The 20,668-nt window shown below is 63.2% G+C and overlaps 6 protein-coding genes across 6 annotated transcripts in view; 3 read left to right on the plus strand and 3 right to left on the minus strand.

Annotated features, from left to right (window-relative positions):
• Positions 1–94: 94 nt before the first annotated feature.
• F751_3904 (Proteasome subunit alpha type-1-A) lies at positions 95–6,918 on the minus strand (the record flags this gene model as incomplete). The annotated part of the gene is made up of 19 exons (XM_011398260.1): positions 95–210; positions 439–538; positions 744–845; positions 966–1,042; positions 1,194–1,263; positions 1,471–1,534; positions 1,671–1,762; positions 1,874–1,951; positions 2,087–2,188; positions 3,064–3,080; positions 3,224–3,341; positions 3,562–3,672; positions 3,809–4,198; positions 4,910–5,091; positions 5,412–5,565; positions 5,710–5,801; positions 5,981–6,221; positions 6,405–6,561; positions 6,887–6,918. The coding sequence occupies 19 exons, from the start codon at positions 6,916–6,918 to the stop codon at positions 95–97; spliced, it is 2,295 nt and encodes a 764-aa protein (XP_011396562.1).
• A 1,819-nt stretch (positions 6,919–8,737) lies between these two features.
• On the plus strand, positions 8,738–8,923 carry F751_3905 (hypothetical protein; the record flags this gene model as incomplete). Its single annotated transcript, XM_011398261.1, has 1 exon — positions 8,738–8,923. The coding sequence occupies one exon, from the start codon at positions 8,738–8,740 to the stop codon at positions 8,921–8,923; it is 186 nt and encodes a 61-aa protein (XP_011396563.1).
• An 85-nt stretch (positions 8,924–9,008) lies between these two features.
• On the minus strand, positions 9,009–11,697 carry F751_3906 (MATE efflux family protein 2, chloroplastic; the record flags this gene model as incomplete). Its single annotated transcript, XM_011398262.1, has 6 exons — positions 9,009–9,223; positions 9,507–9,789; positions 9,979–10,095; positions 10,277–10,315; positions 10,543–10,813; positions 11,015–11,697. The coding sequence occupies 6 exons, from the start codon at positions 11,695–11,697 to the stop codon at positions 9,009–9,011; spliced, it is 1,608 nt and encodes a 535-aa protein (XP_011396564.1).
• A 416-nt stretch (positions 11,698–12,113) lies between these two features.
• On the minus strand, positions 12,114–15,546 carry F751_3907 (Mitochondrial intermediate peptidase; the record flags this gene model as incomplete). The annotated part of the gene is made up of 9 exons (XM_011398263.1): positions 12,114–12,515; positions 12,662–12,861; positions 13,093–13,228; positions 13,378–13,671; positions 14,117–14,179; positions 14,367–14,428; positions 14,686–15,058; positions 15,296–15,377; positions 15,488–15,546. 9 exons carry the CDS (start codon positions 15,544–15,546, stop codon positions 12,114–12,116), a joined length of 1,671 nt encoding a protein of 556 aa, XP_011396565.1.
• A 769-nt stretch (positions 15,547–16,315) lies between these two features.
• On the plus strand, positions 16,316–19,578 carry F751_3908 (Zeta-carotene desaturase, chloroplastic/chromoplastic; the record flags this gene model as incomplete). Its single annotated transcript, XM_011398264.1, has 10 exons — positions 16,316–16,430; positions 16,519–16,634; positions 16,748–16,956; positions 17,237–17,589; positions 17,862–17,945; positions 18,083–18,342; positions 18,488–18,642; positions 18,797–18,956; positions 19,116–19,232; positions 19,387–19,578. 10 exons carry the CDS (start codon positions 16,316–16,318, stop codon positions 19,576–19,578), a joined length of 1,761 nt encoding a protein of 586 aa, XP_011396566.1.
• A 305-nt stretch (positions 19,579–19,883) lies between these two features.
• The window catches only part of F751_3909 (Metal transporter CNNM4), a gene marked incomplete at both ends in the record, with an annotated part of 4,660 nt that continues 3,875 nt past the window's right edge, over positions 19,884–20,668 (plus strand). The window contains 3 exons of the mRNA XM_011398265.1: positions 19,884–20,080; positions 20,158–20,227; positions 20,412–20,570. Of these exons, the coding sequence (XP_011396567.1) occupies positions 19,884–20,080; positions 20,158–20,227; positions 20,412–20,570 (426 nt within the window). The remainder of the gene's footprint in view (positions 20,081–20,157; positions 20,228–20,411; positions 20,571–20,668) is intronic.

The following is a 20,668-nucleotide window of genomic DNA, read 5'->3' on the forward strand; positions in this document are numbered from 1 at the left end:
TGCTCAAAGGGCAGGCACACAACCTCCTCTTCATCTGCAGCCCCCTGCTCTGCCATTGCATGTTCCACACCAGCCTTCCTTTACAGCAGCCGCGTCAGAGGTCCATGGGCGCAGGGCCGTCGCCGCCCTCCCCCGGCGCAGCGTCGCCTGCGTCGCCGCCGTCGCCGCCCACGGCCTCGGCGCCCTCGACCTCGTTCTCCTCCTCCAGCACTGCGGGGATCAAGGGGGCACAGGGCGGTTTGTAGATTGATGGTGTGTGCGTTGGCTGCAATGCCCATGGCTGACGCCGTCGCCAGCTCGATTCGGGGTTGGCCTGCATCTGCGGGCCCGCCACACCTCCTCACACCAGGCCCCAAAGCAGGCTGCGATGCCACTGGCCATCGCCCCAGGCCCATCAATGACACTCAACCCCCCGCGAGCCCCCGCAAGACCGCCCACCTGCAATGTATGGCTCCAGGGTGGCCTCCTCCAGGAGGGTGAAGGGCACGTCCCGCCCCACAATGGCCACCGTGCAATTCTTGGAGGTGAGGTCGCCATCCTGGGAGGAAAGGGAGGGGCAGGAGGCCGGCTGAGTGCAGATGGACCGGACAACACCGGGTTGGCCCTAGAAGCAGTCAGAGAACTCCTGGCTTGGCATGGCGTGGCCACCCACTCTGCACCACGCGCGATCAGGGCGTCTGCACCACTCAGCCAGCCGCGGCATGACATCCAAGGTCGCCAGCCGACAATCCTCTGGTCCATACCTGCAGGGTGGCCTGCAGGGCCAGCAGCGCATGGCGTACAAGCTCATCCACGCTGGCGTCGGTGAAGGTCTCGAAGCTGCGCTCCATGTACGTCTTGGCGGCCTGGCGAGGGGAGGCGGGGGAGAAAAAGCAGGGGCTCAAGACCGTTGCCTTGTTCATGCTGATCCAACAGGTGCTCTACCCGTCCAAATCCCCACAAGTTCACACCCTGACAGGCAGCACCTGAGATCGGGCGCCCATGGCAAAGGCCCTGTAGTCATAGTAATTGCCCGATGGACAGTTGTAGAAGATGTGAGGACCTGCAAGGGGGGGAGGACAAGGAGCTGCATTAGCGTCCGTTACCTTGCCCAGCAATGCGGTTTGATTCAGAGGCCAGGTGGAGGTTGCAATGCTTGAGCCTTCACTGAGCAGGAACTCAAGGGCCCACATATATGCGCCTCCCCATCTCACCTGACTCGTCGACCCCCGCCACAATGAGCCCAACACCATATGGCCGCTTCCATGACCTCTGCGTCCCCACCTGTTGGAGAAAGCGGAGGACAGTTTGTTGATCATGTGTGAACCCATCCCTGTGCCCTGCAGCAGTGGGGCCTGACACCTGTCGCCCCCGCCTGATTAGAGCCAAGGTGCATACTTGCAATGTCCCATACACGTTCTCATCCTTCCAAGCAAGAGTGTTATGTTTGTCAATGATACCACAGTGCGCCCACATCAGACCTTCCCCTACCTGAGCCTTGTCAGCCAGTTGGCGGACCAGACGGCCCAGCGGCATGGGTGAATCAAACACAAATCTGGGATGTTTGGGCGAGGGGACCTCAGAAGCACGAAGAAAGCAAAATCGACATTGCACTAGCATCCTGCAAGGCCCACGATCTGAGTCTTCCACTCTTTGCTCCAGCTTCATGTCCCCCCATCATTCAATCTTACCTGTGATTCAGGCACTCGTTCCGCATGTACCGGCACAAGATACGACCATCAGCTGTGAGCCCCGAGATGGCAATCCCCATGTGGTCATCAATCTGAGGAGGAAGACGAGTTGTGGAGGACTGAGGTTCAGGCATCACAGGAGAGGGGCACCTTGAGGAGCAAGCAAACAGGAAAATGTCAGACTCTCCGCTCCTACTCCCCACCTTGAACACTTTGCGCTGGTAGGAGGAGAGCTCAGAGGGCGCCCTCTTCAGAGTGGCCATCACAGCCACATCTTTGCTCTGTTGCAGCATGGTAAATGGGAAGTCGCTGGTACTTGCAGGCTAGTTATGGTGCGACGGCGGCATGCAGATAACGACACCTGCCTCGACATTCCTACTTGTTGATGGTAGGCCCCAGATCAGGGCACCTCCCACCTTGAGGCCGACCGCTGCAGACCCCTGCTTCACCGCCTCCATGGCATACTCGATCTGGAAAATACGCCCTTGCGGGCTCCATGTTACCACATCCGTGTCGTACTGCGTGAGGGAGGATGCGCAGCGTGAGGGTGAGGTGATCGTGCTGTGTCAGGTGTCGGGTCTGAGCAATTGGGCAGGTCTTTGCACACCTGATTCCTGAACATCCTGCAGGTCTAAAAAATCCTCAGAGATCCTAAAGTGAAGTAAGACAGGAGTCGGGCCCCGTCCTGCGGAGGACCCACTCCGATCACAAGCAGGAGCCTGGCAGGCCTTCCCAAATGAATGCGGTAATCGCAGGTGGATGGTGCCAACCACAATTGCAGTTCCACGGATCATGTTCCACTTGCTAGGACGGTCGTGTTAAGCCCGACGGTGGAGCCCGGCCGGTGAGACTTGCGATCAGCGTGTTTTGCATGCTGTCGGAGAGCTCCAAGGGGTCACCTGCAGGTCAATTCTACACAGCCTCTCACTTGCAGCGTTGCAGACGAAAGTTATGCTCAAAGGTACAGGAATCCCGGTTTCAAGCAAGTTCAGCACAACAGCGACGCTCGCTTGCTGGCTTTGTTGGCATGGCGCTCCGCCGCTCGTTGCAAGCCTGCGCGCAGCTGCCCCGGCACAACCCTGGCCAGGGTCTGGGACGCGGTCGTCAGGGCCGTCTCGGCCACGATCCCGGCAGCGGTCCCCACGGGAACCACTTCAAGGCCCGGCGGCGCCAGACCCCGCAGCGCAGCAATAGCCCTGGCCTCCGTCTGACTGGCGGCTGCCTCGCGGCAATGCGCCACCATACCGCCAATCTCCTGCTGGTACAGCACCTCGGCGGCCTCGGTCAGCACCGAGTGTGGGTTGGGGGTCGGTTGTGGGGGAGGGGTCTGCCCCGACGCTGATGAGTCGGCGCCTGCTGCATCGGAGCTTGCATCGGCTGTACTGCCTCCAACCAGCTGTTCTGCCACGGCTGGGATCAGGGAGAGGCAGATGCTTTGGAAAGAGGAGAGTGCATGACAGCACAGGCTTGTACCCTGTTCAAGGATCAAGAGGGCAGGCATTCCAGAATTATATTCCCTCACGCCTTCAGACTGTACGGCCGAGCCAGGCTACCTGCCAAGCGCTCATCCAGTGAGGCCAGGGCGGCAGCGCAGCACGCGTTGCCCACCTCCTCTGCCACAGCCAGTCCGATGACATCAGCTGCAAAGCCTACCACCTCCTTGAGCTTCACCTGATGCAGGGGTATGCAAGGTATGTCTGTATGTGAGAGGGATTCCTTCTTTGGGCAGAGTCTGTCACCGCACAGCTGTCTGGCATTTTCAGGAGACGGGCCGGCAGTTGGCCCGTCTCCCCATCGGCCGCATGAAAACCCTTCCCTCCCCTATTCAAGCGCCTTTCTTGGCAAGTGCACCTGCAGGCTCCCCATGCCGACCTCCTGTTGGCTCACTCACCACATGGTCCTCGGTGGAGTACTGGTCCAGGAAGCTTCGCTGAAGCTGCGCAAGAATGGGGTCCTTTACCGGGGCCGCCGGCACGCCAGGCGGCACAGCATGGAGCATGGTCTGCATGGATGGAAAGGGTGAGTCCCTTGTCAGCAGGACAAGCAGAGGTTTGCCTGGCATCCCGGCTTGGCCTGCGGCGCTGCTGGTTCGAGCACACCCTTCCCAAGTCCATCCCAGCCCCTTCCGTTCCCCCGACCTGCGCTCCGTCTAGCACCCGCCGCGGTGCCGTCGGGGTGATCTTCCTCGCGGCCCGCGACGGCGCCCCCGCCGAGTCGCCACGCTGACTCAGCAGGCGCTGGCACCGCTCCGCCCCGGGGCAGCACAGGGCCAGCAGGCGTGGGTCTGCCGTTCTGGCCATTGCCGCACCGGCCGCGGGCTCCGGCAGGAAGCTCGCACGCGGTCCCGGCACGGCGTCGAGGCCGGCCGCCGCGCCCCGATCTGGAGGACCGACGCCCTGCCCATCCACCTCGCGCCGTGCGTTCCCGCCCCCCCCGCCGGGCCAGAGCGGGCAGTGCGCCGCAAAGGCGTCCAGCACCCCCCTCAGGCACCGCGCGGCGGGGCCGAACCGCACGTCCCCAGGCAAGAGCTTCGGGGAAGCCGCCAAGCGCGCCAGCAGGCGCAGCGCGGCGCGGTAGTGCGGCGCGGCGCGCGCCTCTCCGTCCCAGGCCAGGAACCAGAGGTAGCGCGTCACCCAGGGCAGCGTGGCGGGGAGGAGGGCCGGGTCCGCGCAGGCCGCCGCCAGCGGCGTCAGCAGGTCCACGCCGTGGGGCGGAGGCGGAGGCGAGCGGGGGGTGACGGTGGTCACGGGGTCGCCGCCGGGACTCGCCTCGGACTCCTCACCAGGCCAGCACCCGCCCTCCCCCGCCGCCCCAACCGCAAACGTCATGAGCGAGAGGAAGGCGGCGAGGCTGGCGGCCGCCACGGCCTGCTCCGCGGCCGCCGGCCCCGCATCGCCCGCGCAGCCCCCGCGCCGGCCGCCGCCGCGCTCGGTCAGCGCGCGCAGGCGCGCGCGCATGCAGGCCGCCAGGCAGGCGACGAAGCGCGCGCTGTCGGCTGCCAGCAGGACGAGGCAGTACAGGCGCTGCGCGCGCGGGAACTCGGCCGCCAGGCGCAGCGCGGAGGCCAGCGACTCCTCGCCGCCCTCTGCGCCGGCGGCGGGCGGCGGCCCGGCCCCTGCCGTGCCGCGTCGCGCGAAGCCGGGTGCGGCGTGCTGCGGCCCGGGTCGCGCGCGGCGCGGCCCCGCCGCGCCCGACCCCGGGCCGTGCATGCGCCGGTTGAGGCGCTCGAAGCGCGGCACATCGCGCGAGGCCAGGTCCGCCAGGTCGCCGTCCAGCAGCGCTTCGCCCGTGGCCGCCGAGCCCAGCACTGCGGCGGTGAAGAGGGCGGCCAGGAAGGGGAGGTTGTCGGGGCGCAGGCGGCGCAGCAGGTCGGTGCTGGCGGACTGCAGGGAGGCCCACACCACGGCCTCGCCGTGCAGGTCTGGGGCGGAGGAGGAGGGGATAGGGGGGGTGGGGGGCCGGGGGGTGGATGTGAGGGGTGGAGCAGGGTTGACGGGAAGGAGCACATGTTAAGGGCAAAGCTTATTGGGAGCGGAGACATGAAACAAGCCATGCCCGGCGCAGGGCTATGGAAGAGGCATCACTGGTTGTCCGTGAACACCTAATGAGATGTGTCACACGCCAGGGCGGCACCGTTCGATTCAGCACGCCTCCAGCCGCTGCACCAGGAAATCAGCTGCTGCCCAAGCAACAGGCCTCCCCCCACCATCCCAGACTCCCAGCCAATGCCACCTGTCTCACCCGCGCCGTCACTGCTGAGCGAGGCGGTCTCCAGGCAGGCACTGGGCGCGCCGCTCCACCGCCCCAGCGACTGGAGCTGCATGGAGGCGTCCTTCAGCAGGCGCAGCAGTCCGTCCCGGCACGCCTCGCGGTTGGACACGCGCCGCTGCTCCTCCTGCCGGGTTGAAAGCGCGGGGTGTGAGGCAGGGCGCGAGGAGTGAGGGAGAAGACCGGCTGGGAGCAGGCAGAGTGCCTGCGCCGCCTGGGAGCCCGCGGGCGTCATGCATACACACACACCCCAGCCACTACACCGCCTCACAGGGGTCCGAGTGCTGAGCGTGGCATCGCTGTTGCCCATGGGCAGGCCCAGCAGGCTCAGCAGCCCCGGCTTCACCATCTCGTATGCCTTGGCTGCAGCCGGTGGTGGGTTTGGGATGCTGAGGGGTCTTTCTCGAGGGGCTTCAGCAGGTTGATGTTTATGAGAGTGGTTTGCGGTGGGGCCCACTGCCAGCCACGCCTATTTCCTGCCACCCAGTGGCCACACAGGCCGCCCCCCTCGCCCCGTCTCCTAACCAACTCACTCCACCTACCGGTGTGCCAGGTGGCAGACGCGTCCCGGTCCAGCGCCCGCGCCACAGCCGCGGCCAGCTGGGGCTCCGCTGACAGCGCGGGGTGGGATCCCAGCGCGCTCAGCGTGTCGCGATCCAGCCCCTGCACCAGGTTGCCTGCGCGAGAAAGGACGGCGATCGCATACTCGTGCGCCAGTGAGCCGCGCCACAGCACGGTGACGGGGCGTAGCACCGGGTCCACCTCGCAGTCTGCTGCTACGGCCTGGGGCGCCGGGGGGGGTGTGGATGGTGGAGCGATTGGGAGAGGGTGACGTGGGTTGGGTGAAGATGGCCGGTGGTAAGCTGGAGATATTGGTGCTGATGAGAGACACTGCAAACATCCGGTCGTCTGGCCCCGCTGTTCTATTCACTCCCTTCAGAAAAGACAAACCCTGGCGCACCGCACCAGCAGGTTGCACAGGAACTCCAGCTCTCCCTCCAGCCTGCAATCGACGCAGGAAGAAAGCAGCGCGCCGTGCAGCGCGGCCAGCCTCCGGCCGGCATCAGACAGGGCGGCTGGCGGGCTAGGGGCCGGGGCCTCAGGTGGTGTGGTGCCGGGGGCGCTGCGCTGTGCACAGAGCGAGGGAGGCTCTACGGACGGGGTGCCCTGCGCGAGCGGGGACACGCCAGAGCTCTTCGCAGCGTTGGTAGCAGAGGTGGAAGCCGTGTCGTTAATGATTGCAGGGGCTGCCGGCTGTACCCTCCTCCTTGATAAGATATCTTTGGGAGGCTCCCCTGTTCCGGCGGAGATGCGGTTCGCTGGAACCCCAGTCAGGCGTCGCTCCAGGGGTTCCAGGCCTGCCGCCCGAGGCTCGGCCAGCCTGTTCGACGCAGAGGGGGCAACATCTGCTGCAGGACTACTGGCCCAGGCGTTATGCGGCGCCGGACCTGCGTGCCAAAGATTGAGACAATGCGCACATGGGCACCGGACTATGCAAGCGGGTGCTCAACATGTGAAGGCAGATGCACTGGGAGAGAGACATCCGCAGCATCCATTGAGTATTGTTTTCGATTCTTGAACTGAGCAATCATAAAGATAAATGTCGCAACTCCCCTCCAGAATACATTGATTCTGAGGTCAATACATGCCAAGGAGGAACTCCACACGCCCCCGGCAAGCTCACCTGTCGGGGTGGGCTTGGGGCTCCCTTGTTTGACCCAGGCAGAAGAGGCCTGCCCACTCACAAAAGCAGGGTCCACCTCTACCCTTTGCACTCTGGCAGGCAGTATCTTCCGGCGGGGCTCCTGCACAGGATGTATCAGATTGCCCAGGATCGGTACAATGGAGGGGGAATGCGGTCGATGTTGCAGTGGCATGTCCAGTGCATCGTTGGCAAACCGAGGCCCCATGCCATGTCTGAAGAGCAGATTTGGGGGGCAGATTTGACACGAATACACTCCCGGACAGCTGGAGTGTCGGGGCAGCCTCACAGACATGATCCCAAACCCTCACCGATTTGGGTTTATTCGTGGATGGAACATTACCCAATCGAGGGAACGCCTCAGAGTATCCAGCCGCACTGGTGGGAAGAGGCTGCTGCGGACCGGTGCTGGCTCGATGGTGTTTTGTGGGACTGCTGCCCCTGGCATGTTGCTGCCCAGCTGCTCCGATATTGACGCGCGAACTTTCATCCATGGCGTCTGAAGGGCCTGTGCCCTTCTTCTCTTGGACTTGACGCGCATGCTGTCGCTCAGCCGCGCCCAGCAGCAGCTCAGCCTGATCTCGAATGTGATTCAATACCTCGCGGCGGTATGCAGCAGGGTCAGTGGACCACGGGCATGGTGTGGGGGCACCACATCCAGATGATGGAGCCGCTGGGATGGTTTGTGACGCTTGAGTGAGCCATGCAATCAGGCTCCTATGGAGCTCGTCCTCAGCCAAGCAGAGGCTCAGCGGGGCAGCCATAACATGTTTCGATCGTGCTACATGTTCCCGATTGGCTTCCCATACGGGGTACAATGATTCGAGCCTCGTGCATCGCTCGTCGGGGGACTCCCGTTTCATTGTCTTCAAACCGGGAGCACCCTGGGCAGGGTTCAACATCGTGGCAGCTCCCCCTTTCTTCACGAAGGCGCCCGCCTCCAGGTGAAACGAGCGGTGGCGGTGGGGAAGGTATGTAAAGCGGACGTATGCTTATACTCTTACTACGATTTCTTATTTATCAGAATTCAACCTCGATTTCTTCCAAATCAAGGATGTTTTGACTGTAGTCTGGAGCGGGCCATAGCCCGCCGGCGTTTTCTCTTACGCTCCACTTTCCATCGCGTGCCCTTCTTGGCCTGGAGTATGAAGTCCTCCAGCACTTTTGTATGTATTAGCTCCCGAAGCTGAGCCTGGCTCGTCGTGTAGGTAAGAGGTCCATGGTTGGCCGGCGCAAGGGGGCAGTGACTCTGGTGTGTGCCATTGCAGTTTCTAATGCTGTGCAACCTCAAAACCGCCACGGTTGCGCACGTTTCGCTTTTGCTGCTACATAGACTGGGCTATCAGCACCTGCGGGGTGGGAATTTACACCGCTCAGGTCTAGAATGCTCCTCACACCAATGCTTGTTGCACTAAGCGCAGGAGCATTACCGAGCCGGCCCCTGGTCCCAAGGAGGCGTGTTTTCAGGAGCTCAAGTACCCCCTTAATGGTTTGGCACCCTTCCTGTATTCATAGTCTTGTTTCATAGTCTGTGAAGGAAATTTTCAAGGGCCTGCAGCACTGTTTGTGTAAAGTACATCCCCTTATTGGAAGCAAGATGACATATCAAGTAAGGGAGGTGTGGGAAAGTGTGATCAAGGAAAGAATGTGGGTGATGGAGTGGGTATGCGGTGAGATTGTGGACAGCAGGCTTGTTATTCCTGACTGGCCGGGCGGCCAGCAGAACCCACAAAACAGCACTGCCTCTGTGGATGGCCGAAGCAGGGTGCTAGGGAGTGAATGAGGTGGCAAGAAAGATGGCACGTTACGGGAGCAAAGGGCGGGGCATGGCAAGCGCGGACTCCCCTGAGACACTCCTCCCTGCCCTCTCAGCAAAGAGCCTGCTCCCCAAACGCGGTGCGTGGGTGGCGCCAGGTGTAGTAGATGGCGTGGCCGAGGGACCGCGTCGCATAGAAAGCGAGGAGGGACCACCACACAGACGTCAGCGTGCCGGGCAGCGTGCGCAGCACGCCCAGCGTCACTGCCAGGCCCACAACGTTGGAGATGGGCAGGTGGTCCAGCACGTTTGAGCCCACGCTGATCCCTGGCGGGTGGGTTAGGGGGAAAGGAGTGGGGTTCAGTAAGGACCGGCATGGGTGTGGGTGGTGGTTTCGAGTGAAAAAGGCAAGCGTCTCCCTTTCGTGGCAGATGATATCATCAGGTGCCTGGCTTGAAGCCAGTTGTGCGTGCCAGTGACTGTGTGTGCCAGTGCGCCTGCCATGCTCTGCCGGGCGTTCTCCCCATCAGCAAAGGCACATCTTCTCATCCTCCTCCCCACACCTACATCCTGTCTTCCTCTCCCCCCCCCTCTTTTTAGAAAAACCCACCATCCATAATCATCATGCAGGAGCAGAGCGCCAGGGCGGCCGCTGCCATGGGCCAGATGGCGCCCACCTGGGCGATGACCGCGAGGTCGGTGGTGAAGAGGGCCAGGCCGCGCTTGAAGACGGCCACCAGGGCCAGGGCCAGGGTCACGCCCAGTGCGGCGCCGCAGCCCAGCAGCAGGCGGGACCAGGCCTGACCGGCGCGGGGGATGCGCCGGTCCCGAGCGATCATGCTCTGGGCCGCCAGGGACAGGGTCTCGGGGACGTAGGACAGGAACCAGAAGATCTGCGTGAGTGTGGAGTTCAAGGGGGCTTGTGGGATTAGAGGGCATGAGCGGTGAGGTTCACAGACGGGGGCAAGTCTCAGACACCCATCAAGCCAGGTGCACACAATCACCAGCACTTCCTGTTGGATGATCAAGCGGTCGAGCCCACAGCCTACAGACCCCTCCAGTATGAACCCCGCCCCCAGCACCTGCATGGAGACCTGGTGCGCAGCCAGCCCGGTCACGCCGAGGCCGGTGGCGCTGACGGCCATGCTGAAGTACGCTGCCATGCCAAAGGCGGTACGCGTGATCATGGTGACAGCCACCTGAAGGGGAGAAGGGGGGGCAAAGCAGCCGGTGAGGTTTAGGGTTACAATGCCACGGAGGATGGCCTCTACGACCAGTCATGGACGTTGATAGAAGGTGGGAAGCCATCACAGGCCATCCATAAGCCACCCAGTACCTCTCCGCACCCGGCACATATGCATGCCCAACCTCTGACCTCACCTTTTGGAACTGGCGCAGAGCCGCGGCCTCTGGCCATCCCTGCGGTCGGGAGAGGATGGTGAGTCAGAGAGGGGGGCTGGCGAGACATGAGCCCAAAAGGAAGGGTGCACCAGGGCATCCCCTGCGCATGGAACTCATACATGGAAGGCAGACCCACGCCGGGATCTTGAGTTGCCAGCAGGCGCTGCATGCAAGCTAACACACTCTCCCGCCTGTGACTCTGCGGAGCCCCAATCCCCCCCCACCCCCCTCAACTCCCACCGCACCGTCCACCGGATTTTCAGGCGGCGGCTGTCGGTCTGGCCCCTGTGCCACAGGTACAGCATGAAGATTGCTGTGCTGAGCACCTGGGAGGCCGCCGTGGCGGCCGCCGCCCCGGCGACTCCCATGCCAAACCCGAAGATGAGCAGGATATCGCCTCCCAGGTTCAGCAGCCCTGCCCCCATGAACACAAGAAAGGGCGTCATGGTGTCCTGCTGGCCAAGGCACACGCCCATGGCCACGTTGCCGAGCATGACGGCTGGGGCCGCCAGCGCCCTGTTTGATTTCAGCGGGGATTGGGGATGGAAGTCGAGTAATGTGGGAAGTGGGGAGTTGCGTGGGAGATGGGCGACTTCATCCATCCGCACAGATCTTGCTCTATGACCTAGCAAGAACACGCATTGGCTATCCGGCGGAGCCTGCTCCCATCCAAGAAATTTGGACACCCTCTTCCATGCCAACCCACCACGGACCCACCTGAGCCGCAGGTAGGCAAGGGCGTGGGGCAGGACCTCCGCGTCAGCCCCCATCCTGGCCAGGATGGGCTGGCCCTGCGTCCACAGCGCGCCCAGCGCCAGGAAGCCAAATGCGACGGCCAGGGCCATGGTAGTCCCCACCAGGCGCTCCACCCGTGCCCTCGCCGCCTCGCGCTCGCGCTCGCTCAGGGCCGGGTCGAGGATGGAGTCTGCCGCCACGGCGTTGGTGGTGGCCACCCCCCAGGAAGGAGAAGATGGAGAAGACGGCGTTGAAGATGGCGGCGTTGGGACCCATGGCCGCCAGCTGGGCGGAGGAGACGTGGCCCACGCAGGCGGTGTCGATGAGGGACATGAGGGGGTCGGCCAGCACCATGCCCAGACCGGGGCCGGCAAAGGCCAGCACCTCCAGCAGGCGGGGGGGCAGCTGGAAGCGGGGCGGGGGGGTCCTGGGCGCCTCGGTCCCGTCCACCCCGGCAGGAGTCTCAAGGGGTGGTGTGTCGGCCACCGTGCTGGGCCACCCCGCGCTGCCGCCCGCCGCGGGCTGATCCAGAGCCAGCTCAGGCTCGACATCTGCCAGGACCAGGTCCGGGAAGGGCATGCCGGCCCCGGCCTCGGGTTCGAGGCTCGACCGGCAGCTGGGCGGAAGCCGACGCGGCGAGCGGCGGGGCCGGCCTGTGCCCCCATGCCACCTCCTCGACGGGGTGTTGGCGGGGTGGAAGCATTGGGATCGCACCATCATGGTCCGGACTGGAGCCATGCGCCGTGTGATGTCGGACATGGAGGGCTGTTGCGCGGTCAACAACTTGGCCGGAGGGCCTTGCGTCGCGACATGCGAGTGCATGCCTCGCGAGTACTGAGGTAGACTGCTGTCCAGGATCCAGTGTGCTACAAGTGTGCAGTCGTATCACCAAAGGGGGCAGAGTAATGTGTTTGCGGGTGCCGAGACTTTTGCCCCGCCAATGTAGCAGCTGTCGATGTAGTTTTGACTACGCGCTGCATTTGGGTGCCGCGGAGGTAGACGCTCCTGTCAATCTACAGACCGCCTTCTGCACTTCATTCATGTGCCTCATCACGTGGCCATCCAGCTCAACATCTAGTGCTCATTCCTCGATGCCCAGCTCCAGCATGAGGTCCCCCGGGTCTGGTATGGTGGCCGGAGCGGCCTCGCCAGCCTCACCGGCGCCCCGGCCCAGCAGGCGGCGCAGTGCCTCCCCTGCCGGCAGCGCCCCCCCGGGCTCGAACAGGTTTCTACGCAGCGCCTCGCCGGCGGCCCGCCCCGCCGGCTCGCCCTCCATGTGCCGCCGCCAGAGGCGCGCGCTCAGGCTCTGCGCGGCGAGGTAGCTGTAGTACGTCGCGCCGTAGCCGACCAGGTGCCCGAACCGCAGCTGCGGGTACACCGGGAGGTGGGGCCCCAGGTCGGCCAGCGGCGAGTGCCGGCCCAGCACCTCCGCCGTGGCCCCCGCCAGCCGTGCCTCGTCCGGCGGCCGGCTGCTGTGCATGGCCTGTGAGGGATGTGTGATGACGAAGGGGCCTTGCATCGCAGGGTCGTGGAGTTGCCAGACTCAAGCTTGGCGGCGGAACCAGACACCCAGGACCTCATCCTCACCCTTTCTAAAGCCCCACCTCCAGCACCTCCCCCTGGACAAACCTGGTCGAGGAGGCCAAGGTGCACCTGGTGCAGCGTGGTGAGCGCGGAGAAGGTGCGCCGCTGCGCCCGCTGCGCGCGCACCGCCGCCTCCAGCTCGGCGGCGGGGCGGTCCAGGAGCAGGGCCAGGCCCTGCACGTCGCGCGCATAGAGCTCGAACACGTGGCTGGGCACCTCCATCATGTCCAGCGGGCCCCGCGTGCCTGTCAGCGCGGGGGGGCGGAGGGGAGGGACGACGGGGTTGAGCGTGGCAGGGGCTAGCGAGGGGTCGAGATGCACACAGGGGTGCAACGTGACGGCGTGCGCTGTTAGTGCCTCCGATCCCATCGTCACATGCCCCGTCGCACGCTGAGCGCCATGGACACGCTCATGGCAAAACACAAGGGTGAACAAAGTCACGAGACCCCCCCCCTCCTCCTCATCCCCCTGGTTACCCGACAGGTGCTGGTGGCGCGTGCGGCTCAGGAGCGTGTGCAGGGCATGGCCCCACTCATGCAGCAGCAGCTCCAGCTGGGAGGGGTGCATCGCCTGGTCGGCCGGCAGGCTGGCCACCAGCGCCAGCACGGGCGTCTGTGGCCCGTCAAAGCAGGAGGGGGGTGGGTGGCGGTGTCATTGGAGTGTCCTGTGTTTCCTTCCCCCTCCTGGCTGACCCGCCCTGGCACGCGGCGATCCCTCTCACAAACCCCATCCTCGGAAAACATCACCCGAACTCCTCCCACCTGGACGGCATCGGTCCCGTGGCCCCGGCCGCAGCGCAGGACAAAGTGCGCGGCGCCCGGGAACTTCCCCGGCCGGGGCTGGAAGTCGAGGTAGACGGTGCCCAGCAGCGCGCCGTCCGCCTCGGAGACCCGCAGCTTGGCCAGGCCCGGCGCCCAGCCCTCCCCCGGTGACAGCGCGGCGTCCCGCACCCGCACGCCCATCAGGCGGGTCATCAGCCGGTCCAGGCCGCGCAGCGCCTGACGCGGCGAGCATGACAGCGCCCAGGCCGAGGCGGCGTCCTCCCGCTGCCGGTCCTGGGGCCGGGGGTGAGGGGTATCCAGGAACGTCGGCGCGGGGCCTTGGGTCGCGCCCGGGCCCCGATGCGGCGGGCTCTGGTCGCGCCATTGTATCTAGGACTCTTGCCCCAACATCATTTCCTCCCACTCTGAACCTGCCCCCCCCCCTTTCACACCAAACAACGACACCCACCCTGGCCAGGTTCTTGAAGTAAGCCACGTCCCAGGGGTCCAGCGGTGCACCGGGCGCCGGCCCGCCCCCGGCCAGGTGCCGGCGGGGCTCGGTGGCGTCGCGCATGACCACGAGCTGGGCCGCCTCCCGCGCGGCGGCGGGGGCCAGGCGCCGCCCCAGCGCCTCCAGGAAGCTTGAGGCGGCCGACGGCGCCTGCGCCAGGCTGAAGTCGGTGAGCTGGTAGGCGGCGAAGGAGTCGTGCCCCATCAGGCGCGCCGTGCTGCGCCGCACCTCCGCCAGCCGGCACACCAGTGCCAGGCTGGCGCGGGGCTGCCGCATCTGCGCCAGCCAGGCCTGCACAAGTGGATTTGAGGGGGGGGTGAGAGCGGGGGGTAAGAATGGCTTTTCCATGCAGGCCATGTGCAGGGAAGTGCCGCGCCCCCTCCCCTCCTCCCCCCTTCCTGGCACTCGCCTGTTTTCTGGCTTCGGCAGAGGGGGAGTGCCCCAGGATCAGGTTCAGGCTGGCGTCATCCGCCGCCACCGTGACCTGCGAGCCCCTGCGCGCCAGCACCCCCGTACCGCTGGGCAGGGTGCCGGGGACATCTGCTGGCAAAGGGCGCAGAGGAAGGGGAGAAGGTGGAGGTGAGTGACCTTCAGGCACTCGATGGCCTGGGCCAATAAAGCACCCAAGTTCAGGCCCCTCACGACGCCACTCCCCAGGCCAGGGAACAGGGTACACTGCTCAGCGGGCGCTGCCGGTGAAACAGATGTCACTGGCAGGACTGGGCCTTCACTCAGACTCCACCCCGGCACCTCCCAAAACAAAAACCAAACACCCTTTGCCCCAACCACAATCATACCTGCTAGGCTGGAGGGCAGGTCGAAGCCCTGGAGGGCGCCGGGGTCGACCAGGTTCTGCCCCAGCTCGTAGCCCAGGCTCTGGGCCTCCGCCGTGAGCCGCGCCATGCGGGCCTGGCCGCCGGCGTCCAGGTGCACCCCGTACCGCTCAAAGTCGCGAGCCAGGGAGAGGCCCACGGCCCGCGTCTCCGGCGGCCCTGCGCGCGCACCCGGCGCGCGCAGGGCCGATGAAAGCGCGGCATACATGCCGCGGTGAGTGTTGAGGCCCTGGACGTAGGAGCCGAGGGAAAGACAGGCCGCGGTGGCGGCCTGCCGCCAGGCTGGGTCTGTGTGCACGTTCCTGCAGAACTCCGCGGTGTCCAGCACCTGGCAGAGCTGCAGGGAGGTGGGGAGGAGGTGAGACGGCGGGGTGGCCGGCAGGCATGGGACTCGAGCTCCGTGCCTTGAGATACACGGCAGAGGCAGTGGGAACTCGAGGGTGGCAAAGCACGTTCGGGGGCCTGAATGGTATACACGCAGCTACCCTCTGCGATGGAGCATCCAGGAAGCTTGTGCAGCATGCACACGCCAATTCCAACGCCACACGCAAGCCCTCAACCAAGCACACCACACCGTGTCGGAGACATCGTCCAGGAGGCTGATGGTCTGCTCTGAGTGTGGGACGGTCACCACCTGCTGTACCAAGTCATTGCACCTGCAGGCAGGGACAAGCATGGGTCATGACTTGTGACGACCAAGGTCACCTCCCGGCACACACCTCCAACTCGTACAAGACCACCCATCCTAGATATGAGAACCCCTTACTTGTTCACTGTGTCACGTGCCAGAGTCTCCCAGTCCTTGGGACAGGCGACCAGGCCCATCCCCGCGAAGCCGGGGGAATGCAGCCATCTGACCAGGGCGAGTCGCGGGGTGCGAGGTGTGCCTGACACCAGCATCCCCACGCACTCAGCCCCAGCCGGTACAAGGGCAGCTCACTGCGTTGGATTATTAAAAATGAATAAATACATTGGTGTTGCATACCACGGAGTGGTAATGCGCTCGTCACATGTATAGGAGAGGGCTCACCATGCGCGACGCACCTCCCGACACCAGTTTTTCATCACACACAAGCCACGTTCCCCTAAGACTGCCATTGCGACAGAACATAATCCTAAAGTCATGTAATACAAGCTTACATTCGTAACCTCGCACTCTCCACCTGTATCGTCGGGAGTCTCACATGCTCATAGCATACTTCGGTGAGGGTCGTGGCGTCAGACCCAACGCTCACACAAGCGGTGCTATGACAATCGGCTGGTTCCCAAAGTATAACTCTCCAGATGCAATGAGTCACGAGCATCCAACAAGGGGCTTGCAGTTTTGCAGAGAAGTCCATCGCTGACTCTTCCGCACTATGGATTTTATGCAGCTGAATTGCGCGCGCGGGAGCGCCTCTCAAATCGGGTCAGGATAATCTCAGCCAAGCACTTCCGTGCAGTCTGGGTTACGTCTCGGCAGCATTAGGCAGAGAAGCACGGAAAGTAAAGTGACAAGCGTGAGCTTCTCGTCGGATACATAGAGTCGCACTGAAGACACCGTCTGCAATCCTCCTGATCACTGCCACTCTAGGCGACGCGGGGTGGGGATCCTATGTCGGCAGCACTCTCATTCCACCCGCTGTACCAGGGCGCCCAGTCTCGATTGGAGCCTCGCTTCTGCTTCAGGGGAGCTGTAGCTTCAAGAAGAGCCCCACTTTATCGCAAACGTGAGTTTACGCGGCGCATGGCGTGCATGCAGGCCGCACATGGGACTGCATGAGGTCGCCCCAAGACCAAATTAGCAACCTCATGCAGGGGTGGACATTGCCGCCGCCGCCATCGCAGCTCCCGCGAGCAACGTGGAGGATGTTGGACTCAAAGATGCCCCGCTTCGCTCCTTGTATCCCGAGGAGCCCTCCCGTCCCGAGCCTGTAAGCAGCAGTGACGCCGCTGCCGCTGTGAGAATGCCAGGCTCTGGCCTGCCTGCCCGAGGGACAGCCTTTCCACCAAGATCTCACATCAATTCACTTTCAACTCACCACAGGGCGCCCCCCGCCTCAAGGTGGCCATCGTGGGGGGGGGCCTGGCCGGGTTGTCCACGGCGGTGGAGCTCCTCGATCAGGGGTACGAGGTGGACATCTACGAGTCGCGGCCCTGGATCGGGGGAAAGGTGGCCAGCTTCAAGGACAAGGAGGGGAACCACATCGAGATGGGACTCCATGTCTTCTTTGGCTGCTACCATAACCTTTTCCGGTGGGGAGTACAGGTTGGGGTTGGCAGGATGGAGGATGGGCTCCGTGCATGCATACAAGGGTAACGTGAACGAAGGTGGCTTGGCCCCACCCGCAGCTTTTCCTGCTGCAATGATAAAAAGCATCCATGGCAACAGCCATGTCCTCGTGGACTTCGCACCCTGGCGTCAAAGCTTGGTTGAGATGCCTCTGCGCTCAATGTGTCAGCCCCCACGTCGTGGAGCCTGTGCCTCGTACTCCACTCGATCCCTCCCCTTCCCCCCAACTCCAATCCACCCCAGCCTGATGGCCAAGTGCGGGGTGCTGGAGAACCTGCTGGTCAAGGAGCACACCCACAAGTTTGTCAACGCGGGTGGTGACGTGCGGAATCTGGACTTCCGCTTCAACGTCGGGTCGGCCAAGATTGGCGCACCCTTCCACGGGCTCAAGGCCTTCTTCACCACGCCGCAGCTGTCCACGGTGGACAAGCTGTCCAACTCCCTGGCCCTGGGCACCTCGCCCATAGTGCGCGCGCTGTTTGACCCCGAGGGCGGCATGCAGTCGGTGCGCCGCCTGGACGGCATCTCCTTCGCCGACTGGTTCAGGAGCCACGGCGGTAGCCAGGGATCTATAGACCGAATGTGGGACCCCATTGGTGAGTTTTCTTTCCATTTTTCTTCTTTTGGGGGGGATGGGGGGCGGCGTTATACCCCTTGTTTGGCTAGGCGGATGAGTGGGGATGGGTCTGCCAGTGGATTAAGTAAATGTTGTGAGTGCATCTCATGCACGAGAAGGGACGACAGGGTTGCGCACAGTCCACATCCTGTGCCAGACACCCGTCTCCTCTCCTTTAAAGACAGCCAGCAGCGACCATCTCTTGTTAGGCATGCTCCACCTATTCCCACCCCCAATTTTCTCTCTTTCCAGCATACGCGCTGGGTTTCCTGGACTGCGAGGACATCTCGGCGCGGTGCATGCTCACCATCTTCCAGTTCTTCGCCACCAAGACAGGTGGGAGCTGTGGGTGTTGTGGCAAGGTTCAGAAGCCGTGCACTGCGTGTGGTTTGGTGGTACACCTCATCACAAGCCCCTCACTCGAAAGCTATCATCGCACCCTTCCCCCCTCCTATCTTCCCCTTCCCCCACAGATGCCTCCGTGCTGCGCATGCTCAACGGCTCGCCTGCGGACCGCCTGCTGCGCCCCATCACAGACTACATCACCGCCAAGGGGGGACGGCTGCACACGCGGTGGGGGTGCCGCGAGGTCCTGTACGAGACTGACGCCGAGGGGGCGCCCACCAGGGTCAAGGGCCTGCGCATGTCCAAGGCCGACAGCGAGAAGACGGTGACGGCGGATGTCTATGTTGCGGCGCTGGACGTGCCGGGGGCAAAGCGGCTCATCCCCCAGGTGGGTGTGAGTGTGTGTTTGGAGGTCATGGGGATTAGTCCAGGAAACAACGAGCACGCTATGGTGTCAGAAAGGTGGATGGTGGCTTGTTTCTGCTCTTTCACTCCGAAAGTTATGAGCATGGAGGTCTGTCCATCCATCGCAGGCCTGGCGGCGGGACCCCTTCTTCGACAACATTTTTCAGCTGGAAGGCGTTGCGGTCATCACGGTGCAGCTGCGCTACGACGGCTGGGTCACCGAGCTGAGGGAGGCCAGCAACAAGGGCGAGGAGCCCGCTGGGCTGAACAACCTGCTGTACAGGTGAGCGGACTGGATTGGACGTTGCCGCGGCATGCAATTTCCTCAGTCTGGGCATACTCAGGAACCAAGTGGTGTACCGTCAAGAGGAGAACAGCTGAGAGGACATACATCAGCATGGCACCCCTTGACGCCCCCCCTTCCCCCCTCGTCTCAGCGCCGACGCGGACTTCAGCTGCTTTGCTGACCTGGCGCTGACGTCCCCCGTGGACTACTTTAAAGAGGGGCAGGGATCGCTGATGCAGTGCGTGCTGACCCCGGCAGCCAAGTACATGCCGATGGAGAATGCGGAGATCGCAGCTGCCGTCGACGCGCAGGTGGGTGGGCCGCGCTGACGAGAAGGATGATCGCGTTGATCGGCAGTCGCCATGAACGCATGCCCACGACCAGCCACCTGGGCAGGGGCGCCCTGACACTGCCTTGTAGGCTGTCATGGACCCCAAAGTATACCCATCCTCACACTGTCTAATCTGCAGGTGAAGAAACTGTTCCCATCGGCAGCTTCCCTGCAGCTCCAATGGCATTCCATTGTGAAGATCGGCCAGAGTCTATACCGGGAAGCGCCCGGCATGGATGTTTTCCGCCCCGACCAGGTGGGAAGTGCGGTAAAGTGATGGTACAATGCTGTGGAAGTGCAGAAGAACGCAGAACTGGAGTGCGGTCCTACAATCTTGACTGTCTTCACCGGCATGGTTGCTTCGCTACACTGAATCCACTCACACGCCGACCTCTCTTTGGACCCGGCAGAAAACCCCCATCCCAAATTTTTACTTGGCGGGGAGCTACACCAAGCAGGACTACATCGACTCCATGGAGGGCGCAACCCTGAGCGGGCGTCAGTGTGCCTACAAGATCCTGGGGAACGCACCGGAGCTGCTGGAGGCCCGCCCCCAGCAGGCCCCAACTCAGGAGGCACAGCCAGAAGCTGTTGGCGTCTAAGCTGCAGAACGGAATGATTTCAACTTGAAATTATCATACGTTACTTTGTGAAACATGCACTTGGGATGCTGGAAGGATTCAGTTGCTGGTTGGATGTCGCGCCTTCTGCCCGACTACATTCCGGGAAGGGCCCTAGCGGTTCAATCATCTGGGCAGAGGGGTCGGCGGAATGTGGGCGACCGCGAGTACGAATTAGCTCGAGACGTTGCTCTTACTTACACGAGTACATATTGGGAGGGATTCGGCAGACCCTGTCTTGTTTACGCGGCCACTGGGCGTGAACCCTCCCTTGCCTCCCCCCTTGAATGGGCGAGCCCTTTTACGCCACCCGCAAGCTCTTGCTGGACGCCACGCTTCCGGATGGAGTGGTGGCGAGGGTGCTGGAAGAGGCGGAGCCTCTCTCCCCGGGCATGACCACAGCGTACATTCTCCTCTGTATCGTGCTCGTCATTTTCTCGGGCATCATGGCCGGTCTTACTCTTGGACTGCTGTCCCTGGACAGGTGAGCGACCTTATTGTGTACTCAAACTCTCTACGTCAATCTGCCAATCTAAGCGCCTGTATGTTCCTGGTATTCAGGGTGGACCTCCAAGTCATCAAGAGGTCCGGAACTGAGAGGGAGCGCTGGCTTGTCTCACGAATTGAACCGGTGAGTGGTGTCTGAATGTGTATGACGATACAATCATCAGGCAGATCCGTCTCAATCGTGGAGGGACTGGTGCATGCCAGGGCAGGCGAGTCAACTAGGCCGGCTGCATGGGAGGTCCACTTGACGGCTGTCCACTGCTTCCATGGCTGTGAGTGTCCTACTTCACCCCTCCCCCTCTCTATAGGTGCTTGCAAAACCACACTACCTTCTGGCCACACTCCTCCTTTGTAATTCTGGAGCCATGGAGACGCTCCCTATTTTCTTGGACCGGCTGCTCAACCCCGTGGCAGCCATCATCATTTCGGTCACTGCCATCCTTGTCTTTGGCGAGATCTTGCCGCAGGTGCGCAAACTGGGGGTGGTGAGGTTTGGAAGGTACTGGCTGCACCACGCACATCTCTGCATGCTTTCTACCCATCTGGGAGCACTTCCAGGCCAACC

The sequence above is a fragment of the Auxenochlorella protothecoides genome (genome assembly GCF_000733215.1).
Source record: "Auxenochlorella protothecoides strain 0710 unplaced genomic scaffold scaffold42, whole genome shotgun sequence".
NCBI lineage: Eukaryota > Viridiplantae > Chlorophyta > Trebouxiophyceae > Chlorellales > Chlorellaceae > Auxenochlorella > Auxenochlorella protothecoides.